The sequence below is a fragment of the Acartia tonsa genome, chromosome 5, assembly GCF_053477335.1.
Source record: "Acartia tonsa isolate MP-2025a chromosome 5, ASM5347733v1, whole genome shotgun sequence".
NCBI lineage: Eukaryota > Metazoa > Arthropoda > Copepoda > Calanoida > Acartiidae > Acartia > Acartia tonsa.
The window spans coordinates 2,321,145-2,340,549 of NC_137264.1; the positions used below are offsets into that span (position 1 = coordinate 2,321,145).

The window sequence follows — 19,405 nt, forward strand, 5'->3', positions numbered from 1 at the left end:
TAATATTTAATTTTAAAAATATTGTTTTATTTCAGGTCTATATTGATGGACACGAATGGACCGGTGTAAAATTTTTCCAGTTGTCAAATCATTGGCAAACACATACGAAACAATTTCCAGTTGCTGTGGCTTCTCAACCTGACAATGATCTATAGAACAGACAAGCTCTTTGCATATTTATTTACATCAACAGAGTCTCTTTGCATCATTTTGTTTGTTTTTGTACGAGCTCTTTTCAATTTTTATTACATATGTACAAGCTCTTCGCATACTTTTGTTAGATTTAATACTTATTTTCTCTAAATTAGAAGTCACAAAAATTCAAGTTAAATGTATGGAATATATTAAAGAAAGAGCTCATGTTACAAGTTGTATTGGTAAATCCAGTGTGCTCATTTTTAGTCACTGTTATTTATTAATGAAACAATATTTTTTTTCTAAATAAACAATACTTAATTATAATTCAAATAGCTTCGACCCCTTGCATTTCTACCATTACCTAAAAAAATGTTTCAAATCTATAGAATTATGTTCAAAGTTTTTTTTGTAGGATTTACTTATATAAGGAAACAATTGTGATATCTTATATTGGACAACCCCAAGATTTAACTAGGGTTGGGCCGGATATCCGGCCGGATATCCGGCCATTTTCAATATCCGGCTGGATACCGAATATTAAAACTATCCGGTTAAATGATATCCGGCTGATTTTTGACGCCGGATATCCAGTTATCCGGCCGGATATCCGGTAAATTGCCGGATATCGAACGTTGGCCCGGTATCCGGTATCCGGCCAAAAAAGTATCCGGCCCAACCCTAGATTTAGCATCAAACAGCCAACTTTTTTTTTAACATGAACAATTTATAGATGTTGAAACATAAATATACCTTTAGACAATACATAGATATATAGATTTAGTAGTTTTTTCTATTTTTAGGCTTGTTACAGTGCTGTCAATTTTTGTATTGAAATTAAATTAAACTTTCATTACAAGTTTATGATGATTTTCAAATACAAATGACATAAAGCTGTAACAAAGAAATAACTATAATATGCCATAATATTTGTCTTCAGAATCTCAGATACTCTACTACCAATAGTTGCCAAGCAATTGAAAATGCATCAAATTTAGGACCTCGTTGGAGTTTACTCTATTAATTTTGAGTTTATTCAATAGATACCATTTTTAACCATTTGTTAATTTTTTTCTTTTTTTTGCATTTTTTTCATGTTTCATCCAACAACAAAAAGACTTTAGTAATCCCACCTTAAATCATTCCCACCTTTTTTGTTTTAATTTTTATCAATGAGCAATTAGTTAGGTAATAGATAGTTTATATAGTTTTTGCTAATTTCTAAATGATTTTCTAAAATTCATTTACATTTTCATCAAATATTTGATTTAACGTTATTTTAAGGACTTTTTTATAGTTCTATGTGAATTTCAAATGTTTAAAAGAAAATTGTAATTTTCTTTTTCTTACCTAAATAAAGTGGAATAAATAATGATTTAAAAACAGAATTTTATCCCTCTTTACAACCCTTTCTAATTTTAAATCCTTTCACCATAGCAACACAAAATAGTGATTTCAAACCTTTTAATAACTTTTTTATATAGCTCACTTATAAATATTGGACTATAAACAATGTTTTTTTAAGATATTATATGTGTTTCTATTAAAAATTTTAAATTTATTTGGTAGACTTTAGGGTGTTGTAAAATTTGATATGATGTAAAAATTAGATTTTTTGGCCATTAAACAAAGATTTTTATTATTATGAATTGAATTAAACAATAGAATTAGACAATATTCATATCTTACTTTTGATTACCCTGTAAAATAGAGCTCTAACTGTAGATTACCCTCCCCCTGAAGTGTAAACCATTTCAGTCATATTCAACAATATTAGTATATTAATATGAAGAAAATAAACACACATACATGTGGACCTAAGTCATTTATTACTATAGTAATTAATAATTATACAATTAGAAATAAATTTTTCATAGCTATGTAAGGTTTAACAGTTTTTAATTACATTATTTACATATTTATTAATATAATTGTTGATGTAAAAAAATCAATTTTAATGTGATTTATCAAGGATATGTTCAAAAAAAGTCAATTTTAGTGAATAGATTTAGTAGGTAAGTAACTTTATGTATTCAGTTTTTTTTTGAAATATAGTGGGGAGGCTAATCAATGTAATGTAATATGTGGTATCAGATTTCTTATTTTAAATGCTTCTTTTTAGCAGATAAAGATATTGAACCAAAATATTTTTTGTAACATATATCAGTAAGTAAATAAACAATTTGTACATTTCTTTATAATGGCCCAAAAAATGTACCCTATGTAATATTACATTGAATTTCCCCTCCACCCTTTTAACTTCATAACACTATGTATTAAGTTTACAACAGGATAGATAATATCTTTGATTTTATACAACTTATATAGGCATTATCTTGGTTACTGATTGGTAGGCTTTTCAAATGACTTAATTTAGATGTATTTTAAACCTTAAAATTTGACTAAATTAAACTTGCTTTAATTTTACCATTTGTTAATCTATCTTTCTACTACTGGGAGAATATCAATTTAAACCATATGCTCTGTTTATTGTGATAAATATAAAGTATCTTCTCTTTTACATTTATAGTTTAAAACAACATTAATTGAAAATTAATTCTATGATAAAAATTTCAAATGTGGCTTTCTCTCTCTGATAAAACTGTTAGCTTTTTCACACAAGATGGTACAACTTTGAGGTTAGTTTAACAAGAACAATGTTTTTCAAAGACCAATTACAAAGGGGAGTCCGCATTTTTTTTTACTTTTTCAATTCCTTTGATTATATATAATATATTAGTTATTGTAAAAGATCTAAAATAAAATTGTATGTATTGGATAATATTAATGTAACAAAACTATTGAAGATAAAGACATTTCTAGGTTTTGTAAGAATTTTAAAAATATTAATGTGCAATTATTAAGACATAAAATTGTTCTTTACCCCAGTTTTAAATCAATAGGAGATCCTCTCTTTAAGTAATAAATTTAAATATATATATTCTATTACAAAAATTTCAAGTCATATTCAAAAAATAAAACTAATATTTTAAACCTAAATATTGGACAAGTTTTGTTTAGATAACTATAGGTACATACTAAGTAGGGTTGGGCCGGATATCTGGCCAACGTTCGATATCCGGCAAATTACCGGATATCCGGCGTCAAAAATCAGCCGGATACCATGTAACCGGATAGTTTTAATATCCGGTATCCGGCCGGATAGTTTTAATCAGGGTTTCGGATCCGCATTGATTTTATGCGGATCCGGATCCGGATCCGGATCCTCAAAATTTGGTCAGTGCGGATCCGGATCCGGATCCGGATCCGGATCCTACTGGATCCGGATCCGGATCTTTGACAATAAAAATAAAATCACCAAATTTTTCAAAAAAATTTATTCTTCAATTCGAAGTCAAAAATACTTTTAATTTTCAAGTCTGAACCTAAACCTTAAAGATTGGCTCTCATCAAGAGAATGTCTGAGATTTTATATAAATTTAGGTAGATTTTTCCATTTTTTCCGCATTTTTTGGAGTCTAAGGATCCGGATCCGGATCCGCATTTTTTTTGCGGATCCGGATCCGGATCCTTGGACTCAAAATATGCGGATCCTTGCGGATCCGGATCCGGATCCGAAACCCTGGTTTTAATATCCGGTATCCGGCCGGATATTGAAAATGACCGGATATCCGGCCGGATAACCGGCCAGACCGGATATCCGGCCCAACCCTAATACTAAGCTTCCAAAATGTAATAATGATATAAATACAACAATGCTTATGATAAAAGTAACATAATTTAATCATAATTTAAACTATCGAAAACCTGTGTTTCTTTTAATTACTATAATTAATTAATCAAAATGTATTGTAGAATTAACATTGATTAAATTATAATTATTATGCTATTGTTTATGTATTCTGAATTTAATTATAATTATTGGATTATTGTGATTGGTAAACTTTTTCCCCTTATATTTTATTTGATTTTTATTGTTATTTTTTTGACAGTTGCGGATATTTTGCCTTTTTTAGTGGATTTTTTTCGCTTTTAAAAAAAATTCAAATTACCTATTTAAGATAATTTTGAGTTATTTTCTATCTTCACCATATAAAAAAAAAGTTAGAAAGTTTTATGACGAAAAAGAGACTAAAAAGCAAGTAATTTTTAGCAGTCCCTTGTTTCTAAATAATAATAGTAGAATAAACAATCACATTTACATAATTTAGGAGAATATTTCGGGAATTATTAGATTGAAAACCATTTTTATCAAAATATTAAATTTTAGTTTGATCTGCTATATTTCTTCTAAATTGTAGATAGGGTTCCTTAGACCAGTAAAATTGATAATGCAAGTTTTAACTACCAAAGATATTTTGATTTATCTTCTTATATAAATTGTCTTAATTACAAAACAATGTGGTTTATTATTATTATTATAAAAGTTACTTTTTTTTTGATAGTTGCATAGAAATCAAAATTGCATGTTAATGTACTATGTAATTTTTATCAAAATCATATCAATATATATCTCTATATGGTATAAACTTTGTTTCTGTGTATCATTATTATGCTGGTTGTTGTGTTACCAGACACAGTGGAGCACCATACACCATACTTATCTTTCATTCATAAATATTTCAACTCAGATTTCAGATAGATATATATAGCAATAAATGTTAAATGTTGATCAGCTGATTGGGTGCTAGGAACAGAGTTGCTTGATCAGCTGATTGCGTGCTAGGAACAGAGTTGCTGGATGGTCCAACAGGTTTAACACATCAGAAATTGAAAAGTTGGGCACAATTCGTGATAACAACCCCCCCCCCCCCCGTTCTTCTCAAACCGTTTTCTCAGTAACAATGCATCCGCCAATATTTTGACAATTTTTTTAGAATCTGATTTAGTGAAAAGTGCTTTAGACTGCGTTCCCTGGTTACTTTTATTCTTTATTCTATTAGTTTAGAGATGGGTTAAGTCCAGTTGATTTGGGCCCTATAATGCTAGTCCTGCAATCGAAAGGCTGCCAAGTGCGAGGGTGATTATTTATAGTAATCAACAAGTAAAATATCATAATCATAAGCTTACTAAGGTAAAATTACTTGCAGGGTCAACGGTTCTACCTCAAAATATTTTACATATTTTGAGCTCTTTTTTTTTTGATAAAATGGAATAACCAAAGCAAAATTTAAGTTATAATTACCTATTTTATCTACCTCTACGAGTCTACAATTACATAATTCCGTGAAAAACAAAAGGTAATAAAGATTTCAATTTCAAAATTGTGTTTCTGCAGCTTAGAAAATTAAATTAAAATGCCAGCTATCCAATGTTCTGCTGGATGTGGTTCACGTGCCCAGCTGAAACGTCCCAAGACTGGTGATGCCTTGTGCAAAGAATGCTTTTACTTCGCTTTTGAGACCGAAGTTCATTTTACCATTGTGAAAGCTAAGCTTTTTAATAGAGGTACCTATTTGTTGTTCTAGCAAAAACATTTAGATGCAGTAGGTATTATGAAAATTACAGAGTCAAGAAGGCCTTTAATAAGTACCTAGGCAACCGGTTTTACCATATCGTCTAATTAAATTCAATTGAAATGTAAATTGTGCATTTTTGTGTGTATTCATTTTTTACTTCACCCCCAAAAAAAATTTTATTGACCTTTCGTCATTTTTAAGTTCTTATGGAACTCCAAAAGGATGTGTGTGTGTGCCCTGCTCATTTTTTTGTTGCTTTTTCGTCATTTTTAAGTTCTTATGGAACTCCAAAAGGATGTGTGTGTGCCCTGCTCTTTTTTATTGCTTTTTCGTCATTTTTAAGTTCCCTTGGAACTCCAAAAGGATGTTTAGGTGTGCAATGCTCTTTTTTATTGCTTTTTCGTCATTTTTAAGGTCCTATTGAACTCGAAAAGGATGTCTGGGTGTGCCCTGCTCTTTTTTTATTGCTTTTTCGTCATTTTTAAGTTCTTATGGAACTCCAAAAGGATGTGTGTGTGTTCCCTGCTCTTTTTTTATTGCTTTTTCGTCATTTTTAAGTTCTTATGGAACTCCAAAAGGATGTGTGTGTGTTCCCTGCTCTTTTTTATTGCTTTTTCGTCATTTTTAAGTTCCCTTTGAACTCCAAAAGGATGTCTGTGTGTGCCCTGCTCTTTTGCCATATCTCAACCAATTTAATTAGAACTCGTTAAAACGTTACTTTCTTTTGGTAACTATACCCTTTAAAAAAGCAGTGTTGTGGATCCGGATCCGCATTTTTTTTCGAGTCCAAGGATCCGGATCCGCAAAAAAATGCGGATCCGGGTCCTGGGGTATAAATTTATGGAAAAATCTACCGAAATTTATATAAAATAGTCACTTACAAAGACATTCTCTTGATGAGAGCCTATCTTTAAGGTTTAGGTTCAGACTTAAAAATTAAAAGTATTTTTGACTTCGAGATTAAGGAATAAATATTTTTTGAAAAATTTGGTGATTTTATTTTTATTGTCAAGGATCCGGAGTCGGATCCGGTAGGATCCGGATCCGCATACAATCAATGCGAATCCGCAACACTGAAAAAAAGTCTCATATGTTGTATTTTCAGGAGATTATGTTGCCATTGGTGCGTCTGGGGGCAAAGATTCAACAGTTCTTGCTTATATTATGAAAACTTTAAATGATAGATATGATTATGGCCTTAAACTTGTACTCTTGTCCATAGGTATGTATTGTTACGCAAAAAAACCCATTAAATTCTTAGAATATCTTCCATTTTATTTCAAAATATTACTTTAGGTGAGCATAACAAATAAAAGTCGATATGAAAACTTTTTATATAAATACGTTAACAAGCTCACTCCCTTTTCTTATTTTTTGCGTTGTAATTTTTTTTATCATTTAAAAACGAATATTAAATGTTGTGGCTAGGGGTGATGCCATATGTCTATTAAAAAGAAAAAAAACATTTAATGCGAACTTTTTCTTTATGTAATCAATGTTTTTGTGGGTTAAAGATAAGATAACAACTAAAGATTATTGAGATTTAGCAATTTTCTTTCAGTTTTAGACAGGTGTGTATATTCTGCACAAGATTCTTTTTTCTCGTATTCATTCGAATCCGGTGGATAGGAACCGGTTCTCATCCATACGAAAAAACTATGTCTACCATCGTATTATATCCAGCTTTAAACGAATATAGAAATGTACAATCATAAGATTAAAACCAGTTTTTTTAGCCGGTGCCTTCGGCACCTCGGGGCTAAAAAAAACTTATAATTGTACATTCTATATCCGCGGAAGGCTGTTTATAATACGATGCGAGAAATAACTATTCTGTGCTGCAAAATATTTTTTTTTTTTAATTTTCCCACCGAGATTTTTATCCGAAGAAGGGAAAAAATTGAAAATTGTTTTCAATAGGTAGATACCTACTCTTTTTCCATAACTACATATTACGTATTGTCTTTTTTTTCCCAAAGAAGAGGAAATTTTTTTTAAAATGTGTTCAGAGCTGGATCTTTAATTCATTATAGTGGTGAACCAGATCGGGGTGAGCCGAATTTCAGCCAATCACAGCGCGGCATTTCATAAAATGCTGTGCTCTCATTGGTGGAAAGTTGGCTCACCCCGATCTGGCTCACCACTAAAATGATTTAAAGAGATCCAGCTCAGGACTGTTTATTTCTTAATTCTTTTTCTACCTCTAACGTATTTATTATCCCCCCGGCCCCCCCCCCCCATATTAGCCGGGGATCCCATGCAGAATATACACCCCTGTTATAAGGAAAGACTAATGGAATATTTTTATTTTAGACGAAGGTATAACAGGTTATCGGGATGACTCCTTGGAGACGGTGAAGAGAAACAGAGATCAATATGAAATTCCTTTGAAAATATTATCTTATGAAGATCTTTATGGTTGGACTATGGATAAGTAAGTAATATTTTAACTTCTAGTAGTGTAGCTACATTTTTTAATCGACACATAAAAGTTGTTGAAAAAAAACCAATCGTATCACTTTTTTTAATATTAACCTTACATTTTGGGCCAAAACTAATAAAAAAAATACTATTTATGCCCAAGCAATGACAATGAAAAAACAATATTGAATTTTGAATCTCCTCAGCTCTCCAGAGCACTAGAGCTCTAAACCTAGCCCTTAGGAAGAAATTTGCTCTGCAAGGAAAGTGAATAATTTATTACAAATTAAGACAAATTTTTCTTTTAAAAAAAAAGATAACACCCTTTAGCATTTATTGTAGTTTCTTTGGTCTAACAGGGATAAGACACCTTCTTAAGATTAAAAAAATCATTGGTCAAAAAGTTTGTACACTAGTTACTCAATATTTTGAAACCAAACAATTAAAAATAGTTTTTCAGCTATCTAATATTCGTGTTTTTAGAACGTTGGGTACCGGTACCAGTGTAATTTACAGTCCAAATGTCTCCTAAATTTGCATTACATGTAAACAAAACATATCTTGAAGAAATATACTCTAACATATTTGTATATCTGTCAATTAGTCTTTATTCTAATTTTAAGTTTTTTTTATGGTAAAAAATACCCTTAAAAAGTAGTATTATGACACATGCCTTTTTTTGTGTTTTATTGTTAATCCTTTTCTACCTACGAGCGAACAACGAGCGTTTTTTTAGGACGGGGGTGGACGAAATTGGGCTGTTTGTTACACTAATCCCCAAAGTTTAATAATAAAAGATTTCTTATTCGTTGGCATAACAACTTGTCCAAACGTTTCAACTAGGTACTAATTGTTATCTTTAAAATGGGTATTTTTGTGGATCATCATTTGGGATCAATTTATTGGTTATTGTCTTACTTTTAGATCTCTGCCTTTTTTCTTGAACACAAACAAAAAAATTTATGCAACATAATTTTGTTTCAGAATTGTTGCTCAAGTAGGCCTGAAGAATAATTGCACATTTTGCGGAGTTTTTAGACGTCAAGCTTTGGATAGAGGCGCTATGCAGGTGAACTAAAATTAAATTTTAAAAATATTAGGTAGGTATAATTATAGTAAGTACCTATGTAAAAAAAATAATAAAGGTTATTTATTGGCAATATTAAAAATAAAAAATTTAATTTTCCATGAAAAAAAATCAAACAATTTCTGGCTAAGTACTTTGCTGAGCCTCTAGGAAGGACGAAACAGGCCAGGAAATAGCGTAAAACCACACCTATTTAATTTGCACCTAACACGCAAAGCAAAAAATAAAGCTTCGAAGTTACATGCCTTTTGAGATTTACAATTTATGCTACTATCTAATAGGCGGATGATTAATATTAATGATATTAGTGAAGTAATGGTAGGCAGTTTTTGCTTTTGCTATAATATGAAACTAGCGGCTTCGCCCCTAGCCTCTAGGGGCTTTGCCCTAAGAGGTTTAATCAAACCATTTTTTCGTATTTTAGATTTAAAAGAAAAATTTTTTTTGGGGGGGGGGTAAGAAAAATTTTTTTTTTTTAAGTGGGGTATTTTTCATTTTTTTTTTCATTTTTTGGGGGGGTTGGGGGTGTCCCACCCCCCAAGAAAATGGTTATAAACCTTCCCGGGACCTATGAGAGGCTACCCTGTAAAGGAGAACCCGATCGGTTCAGCGGTTAGCGAGATCCTGCGCTACAATCAAACAGACAGACAAACAGACATCGTTCTACTTTGTATTATAGATTATGTTGATTTGAGGAAGTGAACACACAATTTGCATGCCATTTATATTTGCAATTATTTCAGCTGGGAGTAAACAAAATTGTAACCGGTCATAACGCTGATGATATTGCTGAAACTGTCATAATGAATATTCTTAGGTAGGTATTAGGGTTGGGCCGGATATCCGGTGTGGCCGGATATCCGGCCATTTTCAATATCCGGCCGGTTACCGGATATTGAAACTATCCGGCCGGATATCTATAATTTTTATACTTTACACCAAAAATCTCTGCTTTTTAAAATTTTAAATGGCTAAATTTTCTTATTATTGAAGCTAGAAGAGCATTTTTTCTGAATAAGTTCAACTTTATGTAAATTTATATAAGATTTCTGAAGAAATTTTTTTTTACTACTTTAATATCTGGTAATTTGGCCGGTTATCCGGCCGGATATCCGGTAATTTGGCCGGATAACCGGATATTTGCCGGATATCCGGCGTTGGCCGGATATCCGGCCGGTTACCGGATATCCGACATTTGAAATCAGCCGGATATCGGATATCCGGTATCCGGTATCCGGCCAAAAAAGTATCCGGCCCAACCCTAGTAGGTATCTTATAACATAAGTTTTAGAATATTTGTCATTTTGGATATGTCAGTGCGTCGGAAACGGATAGCTGAATTATCAAAATATAAATGTATATTGTATAGGTAAGGGTCGAAGGAAAATTGTAAGTAAATTAGTTTTAAAAAACTGCTTGATGCAGGATAATGTTTATAGACATTTACCTTTTTAGAACTTGATTATACAGTTGCTTTGCTTATAATATTGTAGTTTGTTGTCCCAGTAATCAGTATCCAAAAATCAGATCAATCAAAAAATTAGATCACATAAAAATTTGTTGTTAAAAAGTAAGAAATCAACATGTTTAAAATGGACGTACGGACAATCAGGTATTAATTATGGAGGAGGTGCTACGCTTTCTAAATCGTACCTAACTACTACAGGAATCACCATGCAAAGTTTGGAATCAATAGGACATTTCTAACCTGCCTAAATTTAATTAACGAAAAAAGTTATCCGTTACGGACTGACAGACCTACCCTTATTATAGAAAAAAATTAACGAAAAAAGCTATCAGTTCCGGACGGGCGGATAGATCCTAATTATAGAAAAGGTTCGCTTTTAAAAATACGTGGGAGGGGGATAAAAGGAAAAAAATAATATAAAAAAAAATCTATCCTATTATATAAAGTAATAAGGTTTTTTATGTCTGTAGTGAGGGATCTTGCTAACCACTGAACTGATATAGTTCTCCTTTACACTGAAACTGCTTATATGTCCATGTGGGGTTTTAGGCTATTTAATTTTATTTTAAGTAAGCCTGGGTATGGTTTTAGGTTATTTTTCTGCCCTCCCATATCCCTTTGATGCTAGATTCCCTAGATGCTAGGGACGCAGCCGCTAGTATTATATATTTTATCAATAATATTTATAATGATTTTAGGGGGGATATTGCACGTCTACAGCGGTGTACAGCTATTACAACAGGAAAAGATTATTCATTAAACATAAGGGGGGGGTTTTTAATGCAACCATCTCGTAATCAGTGATTAAATGGTACTTAGAATTCGAATTTCGATCTGAAATTTTGCATGAGTAATCCTTGGTAGGTCTATTTTCCCTAAATCGAACAAAAAGTTGGAAAAGTAGCGGCTGGCGGCTGGCAGCTCAGCCGTTTAGCCGTTTTTTGACTATTTTCAGGGCAAATTCATCATTAATTACGTAGGAATCAACTTTTAAAAACTTATTTTTGGTTTTATTCATGGTAAATGATAGCAATAACCATTTTTTAAATTTCTAGTACCAGCTGCTAAACGGCTAGAACCGGCTGAAAACGGCTGGGAGCTGCAAAGAGTATGAAGGGTAGATATTGCTTGTGACGTGTCTAGGGGTAGGTTTTTATGGCTGCTGAGCTCAAAAATACTTCCAAAAATAGTGGCCGCCCATCCATATGGCAGCTGGGTAACAGCTGCAGCTCAGCTGGGAGCGGCCAAGAGTAGAATAAGTAGATAAGGCTTGTGACGTGTCTAGGGGTAGGTTTTTATGGGTGCTGAGCTCAAAAATACTACCAAAAATAATGGCAGCCCATCCATATGGCAGCTGGGTAACAGCTGCAGCTCAGCTGGGAGCGGACAAGAGTAGAATGAGTAGAATGAGTACATAGGGCTTGTGACGTGTCTAGGGGTAGGTTTTTATGGGTGCTGAACTCAAAATACTACCAAAAATAGTGGCGGCTCAGACATATGGCAGCTGGGTAACAGCTGCAGCTCAGCTGGGAGTGGCCAAGAGTAGAATGAGTACATAGGGCTTGTGACATGTCTAGGGTTAGGTTATTATGGGTGCTGAGCTCAAAAATGCTACCTAAAATAGTGGCAGCCCATCCATATGGCAGCTGGGTAACAGCTGCAGCTCAGCTGTGAGACCAAGAGTAGAATGAGTACAAAGGGCGTGTGACGTGTCTAGAGGTAGGTTTTTATGGGTGCTGACCACAAAAATACTACCAAAAATAGTGGCGGCCAATCCATATGGCAGCTGGGTAACAGCTGTAGCTCAGCTGGGAGTGGCCAAGAGTAGAATGAGAAGATAGGGCTTGTGATGTGTCTAGGGGTTGGTTTTTATGAATGCTGAGCTCAAAATTACTACCAAAAATAGTGGTGATCCATCCATATGGTTGCTGGGTAACAGGGGTAGGTCTGAGCTCAAAAATACTACCAAAAATAGTGGCGGCCTATCCATATTGCAGCTTGGTAACAGCTGCAGCTCAGCTGGAAGCAGCCAAGAGTAAAATGAGTACATAGGGCTTGTGACGTGTGAAGAATATCACAAAATTTATTATTTCAGTAGAATTAAACTTCTCCCAATTAACATTATAACTTCATTTCATGGACATATTACTAGTAACAGTTTTTTAATTTCTAGATTTCACTGAAAACTACCAATAACGTCTGAAAACAGTTATCAACAGCCAAAAGTATATGTTGTAGATATAGCATGTAACTTTTCTAGGGGTAGGTTTTTAACTTTTTATGGGGGTGTTGAGCTCAAAAACACTACCAATAATAGTTGGGGCCCATCCATATGGCCGCTGGGTAACAGCTACAGCTGAGCAGAAGCCGTTGCCTTGATGCCATATGGATGGGCCTTTCTATTTTTGGGGAGTATTAATAAGCTTGGCACCTATAAAAATTTACCCCACACATCACAAGCTTTGTCTTAAACTTTTACCTTAATCTGTTGGTAACTGTTCTCAGCCAATTTCAGCTGTTTAACAACTAAATCAATACTGAAATATTCAATATTTGGTTATCCTTCAATAGTCCCAAAAAGTGCTTATAGCTTAAACAACAGCTTACTGCACAGCTGCAGCTGTTACCCAGCAACCATATGGATGGGCATCCACTATTTTTGGTGGTTTTTTTTAGAGCTTAGCACCCATTTAAACCTATCTCTTGACACGTCACAAGCCCTATGTACCCATTTTACCCTTGGCTGCTTCCAGCTGAGCTGCAGCTGTTACAAAGCTGCAATATGGATGGGCCGCCACTATTTTTGGTAGTATTTTTGAGCTCAGACCTACCCCTGTTACCCAGCAACCATATGGATGGACCACCATGGTAGTAAATTTGAGCTCAGCATTCATAAAAACCTACCCCTAGACACATCACAAGCCCTATCTTCTCATTCTACCCTTGGCCACTCCCAGCTGAGCTGCAGCTGTTACCCGGCTGCCATATGGATGGGCCGCCTCTATTTTTGGTAGTCTTTTTTGAGCTTAGCACCCATAAAAACCTACCTCTAGACACATCACAATCCCTATCTACTCATTCTACTCTTGGCCGCTCCCAGCTGAGCTGCAGCTGTTACAAAGCTGCAATATGGATGGGCCGCCACTATTTTTGGTAGCATTTTTGAGCTCAGCAGCACCCATAAAAACCTACCCCTAGACACGTCACAAGCCCTATGTACTCATTCTATTCTTGGCCGCTTTCAGCTGAGCTCCAGCTGTTACCCAGCCGCCAAATGGATGGGCCGCCACTATTTTTGGTAGTATTTTTGAGCTTAGAACCCATAAAAACCTACCCCTAGACACGTCACAAGCCCAATCTACTCATTCTACTCTTGGCCGCTCCCAGCTGAGCTGCAGCTGTTACCCAGCTGCCATATGGATGGGCCGCCACTATTTTTGGTAGTATTTTTGAGCTCAGCACCCATAAAAACCTAACCCTAGACACGTCACAAGCCCTATCTACTCATTCTACTCTTGGCCGCTCCCAGCTAAGCTGCAGCTGTTACCCAGCTGCCATATGAATGGGCGACCACTATTTTTGGTAGTATTTTTGAGCTCAGCAGCCATAAAAACCTACCCCTAGATACGTCACAAGCTATATCTACCCTTCATACTCTTGGCAGCTCCCAGCCGTTTTCAGCCGATTCTAGCCGTTTAGCAGCTGGTACTAGAAATTTAAAAAATAGTTATAGCTATCATTTACCATGAATTAAACCCAAAATATGTTTTTAAAAGTTGATTCCTACGTAATTAATGATGAATTTGCCCTGAAAATAGGCAAAAAACGGCTAAACGGCTGAGCTGCCAGCCGTTACTTTTCCAACTTTTTGTTCGATTTAGGGAAAATAGACCTACCAAGGATTACTCATGAAAAATTTCAGATCGAAATTCGAATTCTAAGTGCCATTTAATCACTGATTACGAGATGGTTGCATTAAAAACCCCCCCCTTTCATACTAGAAATTCTTATTTTTAGAAGTACTTTATAAAGCTTACTAGCGGCTTCGCTATAAGTGTTACGTTCCAGACATAGCAGAAGTTGGTACAATCTTAAATATCTCTTGTATGACTCAGTGTGGTTAAGACTCGAACCTTACCCAGTACACCTTCCCGGCTGCAAGTGCATGTCGCGTTTTATTATAACTGAATAATCCTTGACATCAGGATCCGATGCGGATGGGGCTATACCACGGTGTAAACCATTCAAATACACGTATGAAAAAGAAATTGTTATGTATGCCTACTTCAAGCAGTTGGACTACTTTAGGTAGGTTTAGGGTTGGGCCGGATTTTTTTTTGGCCGGATATCGGATATCCGGCTGATTTATAATGCCGGATATTCGGTTCTGGCCGTATATCTGGCCAACGTTCGACATCCGGCAATTTACCAGAAATCCGGCGTAAAAAAATCAGCCGGATATTATGTAACCGGATAGTTTTAATATATAGCCGGATATTGAAAATGACCGGATTTTCGGCCGGATATCCGGCCCATTCCTAGTAGGTTTAGCAGCTGCTCTACAAGTAGGGTGTGTCAGTCTGTATGAATGTCTCCAATGCGTATTGTCTTCAAATTCAAAGATGTTTGATTGTATCTTTTACGGTGTGTGTCTGTCTGTTCTATTCATTTGATATTTTTGTTTTAGAAAAAAAAATAGAATTTTAAAATTAGACGTTTTAAATTACCTACTTTATAACATTTTTCAGTCTTAAATGTTATCTTTGATATTTTTTTAGCATTATACATATGATTTCATAAAAAAATCTGAAGAAATGAGGAGGGTGGGGGGGCAGTAACAGTAACAGTAGGGACTACGGTTATCTATAATACAAAGTAGCTTGATGTCTGTCCGTCTGTCTGTCCGTCTGAAGCTTAAGATCTCAGTAACCACTGAACCGATAGGGCTCTACTCTTTAGGGAATATACCTACTGGTCCTGTGATGGTTTTAAGCTATTTTCTTGAAGGGTGGGACACTTCCAACCCCCCCAAAAAAATTAAAAATACCCCCCACCCAAAAAAATTTTTTTTTTTACTTTTTCTTTTAAAATCTAAAATACAAAAAATTAGGTTGATCAAACCTCTTGGGGCAAAGCCCCTAGAGGCTAGGGGCGAAGCCGCTAGTTCCTTAAATAGCAGAGCCCTATTAGTTTTGCGGTTAGCGTGTCAATAAGCTTCATCCGAATTGACAGACGTTATAATTCCAATATTAAGTTTTAATATGATAATATAAATAGTTTTTTTTATATTTTGAAGAAAACAAAGACGATTTTATTCAAAAAGCAAAGTAAAATAGAAATAAATCTATTAACATTCATTGTACAAGTATGGTAGAAACTGCAATAAAATCTTTAAAAAACTGCCGTTCTGCTAGATTAAGATACCATCGCCTCCCGCTAATATGTTGCATTCTTTTGCCAATTCTTAATGACAAGTTAGTTTAAGAGTTTCAATACTTTTGTCATTTATACGGCTAAAATTCTGTTCGCTTTAAATAAATTCATTTTTAATTGCACTGGCGAAAATACATCGAAACTTTTAACGGATGTAAAAATGGCAGTCCCTTTTGGAAAGTATCATCGCTCCAGAATATATACTTTTTTAATATATAAATACCTATATTTTTAGTACGGAATGTATTTACTCTCCCAACGCCTACAGAGGCTATGCACGAAGTTATATAAAGGTATTTTTTTTGAAGCGAAGCTTTTCTATAATTAGGGTTGGTCCGTCCGTACGTCCGTCCGAGATAGATAGCTTTTTTTCGTTAATTTAGGCATGTAAGAATTGTCCTATCGATTTCAAACTTTGCATGGTGATTCCTGTAGTAGTTAGGTACGATTCAGAAAGCGTAGCAACTCTATAATCATTACCAGAATGTCCGTACGTTCATTTTAAACATGTTGTTTTTTCTTCTTTTTTAACAACAATTTTTTATGTGTTCTAATTTATTTACAATTTTGCTTCGACTCTTATACTGTAATATTCTGATTATTCAGTTCTGACACTATACAAGTGTTAATGTCCGTTTGTCCTACCGTTTCAGTGCTTCGCTTTTATGGATGTTGTCATCATTATTTATTAACGACGAAGCTACTCTGAAATTACAAATATTCGTCTGTCAGTCAGCAACTTTATGTGAAACTTTTTTAGACGGACAAAAATAAAAATTGTGTAGGTAGAATTTTCACCATTGGCATGCAGTTTTTAATTGACTTGATCCGTCTGTCTGTCGATAATGTTCTGTTAGATTTCAGATAGATTTTTTTTGCACACTTTCAAAAAAAATACAGTTATTTAAAAAAACTAAGGCTGAAAAGATCTTCAAAAGTTTACCCTCTAGTTTAGGATTAACCCACCTTCATGAATAATTGGTCAAGATCCCATCTCATTTATCTAGGCACTAGCGGCTACGCCCCTAGAGTCCTCAAGGGGCATTTAAAGTGGATGGGAGGGGGCGTAGGAGGAGTTGACCCATTTTCAATTTTAGTTTAACAAAAAAATTCGTTTGACGATTTCTCTTGGGAGGTTGTAGGTACCCTCTCCAAAAATAGACAAAAACCTTTCCAGGACATAGGAGAAGCTTTATTGTAAAGGAGAACCATATCGGTTCAGTGGTTAGCAATATCCTACGGTACAGACCGACAGATTCAGACAGAAACACACACTCAGACGTCATTGTACTTTTATATAAGGATATAATGTTGTAGGAAGTTGAGAAAATCCGGGCCTCCGCTATTATTGACATTATTCATTCTGGCGAGAACCTTAGCATCACTGATAAGGTAAGTTTATAAAAGCTTTTAAAAGCGAGGATTTTCTTCTATTAGATCTTTACGTCCTTCCGTCCGTACGTAACATTTTTCGGGGTTTTTTTGGGCCACGGATGCCAACCAAAAGACTGTGAATGTATTTATAGTTACGTTAGTTATTCAGGGTTGCTATTGGAAATTGAATATTTTTAGGCAAAATCACGGATGCCGACCCAGGGAACTTGCAAAGAGCGTAGATATATTTCTAGTTACGAGATACGTTTAATTCATGGTTGCCATTTAAAATTGAATATTTTTAGGCAAAATCACTGATGCCGACCCAGGGAACTAAAAATCTTGTGGATATAATTCTAGTTACGAGATACGTTTATTTCAGGGTTGCCATTTAAAACTGAATATTTTTAGGCAAAATCACGGATGCCAACCTAGGGAACTTTAGAAACTTGTGGATATATTTCTAGTTATGAGATACGTTTAATTCATGGTTGTTATTTGAAATTGAATATTTTTAGGCAAAATCACGGATGCCAACCTAGGGAACTTTAAGAACTTATAGATATATTTCTAGTTACGAGATACGTTTATTTCATGGTTGCCATTTAAAATTAAATATATTTTTAGGCCAAATCACGGATGCCGACCCAGGGAATTTGCAAAGAATGTGGATATATTTCTAGTTAAGAGATGCGTTTATTTCATGGTTGCCATTTAAAATTGAATATTTTTAGGCCAAATCACGGATGCCAACCCAGGGAACTTGCAAAGAGTGTGGATATATTTCTAGTCAAGATACTTGCAAAGCTTGTGTTATGCTAACAGGTTATACAATAGTATTTATTTTTTAAATCAAAATAATATCAGGAAGGCAGAGGGACAAATTTGCCTAAATTATTCGCCACACCGTTTTTGGCTTTTCACTTCCACCACCCTCCCCTCTTAATACTTAAGAAATTAATAAGAAAAATGGAGAATAGTCCCTTTCGTGGCAACGCCCCTGAAGGGGCGATTCGTCGTATCTTTTAAAACGGCTTTTTAAGGTTATTTTATGTTAGCTTGGGTTATATTGGGTTAGGTGATTGCCCCACAGGGTTAGGCAATTGGCCTCGCAAGGCTAGAGCCCCCCCACAGGTGCTAGAAATAGGAGAAAAGCTACTGTGAAAAAAAACGAAGAAACGACCCTAAAGGAGCGTTACCCCGAAAGGGACTATACCCGAATAATGTATTGTCTTTTTTTTACATAACGGATCTTTACAGTCGCGTTAAGAACAGGGAGATGGACGTGTATTTACTAAGAAAATCCCTCTCATATAACTTTAATATGTTTAGGATTGAATAAAGGGTTACCACAGTTAGGTATTGGAAAGTCTAGCAAGCACAAGAAAACTTTGAATCAGCTTCAAGGTAAAATGTTGTTAAAGGGTGTGCAAAAAAATGCGGACCTTTTTAAAATTTAGATTGAGCGGCTTGTGTTAATAATAGAAAAACGTTATGCATACCATTAGAACCGTTATGAAGTCTATTTTTTTGAAATATAAAAACGATTCCTGTGCTAAGCATAGTTTAGGAGCTATGTGGTAAAATGTCCCAACTGGCTTAAAACTTGACTTGCGAGTAAATATGGAGTTTTGGCGGTTTCACTCAGATTGCATTTGGGCCACAAAAGATTTGTCTTTTTTAAAAAATCTACTCAGTTTAGTTTAGGTTAGGTTAAATTAGTCAAAGTTTAAATAGAGTTGACTGAATGAACCGGATTATTGAAAATTCAATAATAAAGTTTTAAGAAACCAACTTCATCAAAAAACAAGTTTTACGCCAACAAAATATTTAATTTCGGCAATTTCAAATAGAATTGTCTCAATTACAGCAAATTTTGTTCTAAATAAATTGAGTTCAAACCACAAAATTGCAAATAATAAAGGCCTATTTTCTTATCATTTCTTTATTCTAGAAGAAAACAAAGAAGTGAATGGTATAAAAAACAGTGAACAAACAAATTTACTCCAGTCAGCGCCAAGATAATGAACAATTCACATGAAGAAAAAAAAACAAAAAAATTAAAAA

General features: G+C 34.4%; 2 protein-coding genes across 10 annotated transcripts in view; both read left to right on the plus strand.

The window, feature by feature from the left end:
• Positions 1 to 4,728, plus strand: part of KrT95D (phosphofurin acidic cluster sorting protein KrT95D) — a 64,152-nt gene extending 59,424 nt beyond the window's left edge. For 4 of the 6 annotated variants that reach the window (XM_080159822.1, XM_080159824.1, XM_080159821.1 and 1 more), the window contains exon 24: positions 36 to 4,728. In XM_080159822.1, coding sequence (XP_080015948.1) covers positions 36 to 155 — 120 coding nt within the window. In that variant the 3' untranslated portion in view covers positions 156 to 4,728. The remainder of the gene's footprint in view (positions 1 to 35) is intronic. The other 2 variants (XR_013879367.1, XR_013879366.1) reach the window with 2 other exon arrangements.
• On the plus strand, positions 4,725 to 19,405 carry Ctu1 (Cytosolic thiouridylase subunit 1). Of its 4 annotated transcripts, XM_080159830.1 has the most exons (14): positions 4,726 to 4,764; positions 4,800 to 4,849; positions 5,375 to 5,544; positions 6,661 to 6,777; positions 7,869 to 7,989; positions 8,961 to 9,045; positions 9,807 to 9,880; positions 11,230 to 11,270; positions 14,734 to 14,839; positions 16,200 to 16,257; positions 17,282 to 17,356; positions 18,073 to 18,163; positions 18,671 to 18,745; positions 19,293 to 19,405. In XM_080159830.1, exons 3-14 carry the CDS (start codon positions 5,394 to 5,396, stop codon positions 19,361 to 19,363), a joined length of 1,065 nt encoding a protein of 354 aa, XP_080015956.1. In that variant the 5' UTR covers positions 4,726 to 4,764; positions 4,800 to 4,849; positions 5,375 to 5,393; the 3' UTR covers positions 19,364 to 19,405. The 4 variants fall into 4 exon arrangements, with proteins under 4 accessions (XP_080015955.1, XP_080015958.1, XP_080015956.1 ...); XM_080159829.1 differs by having other exon boundaries at positions 4,725 to 4,849; XM_080159832.1 differs by lacking the exons at positions 18,073 to 18,163; positions 18,671 to 18,745; positions 19,293 to 19,405 and adding an exon at positions 17,966 to 18,064 and having other exon boundaries at positions 4,725 to 4,849.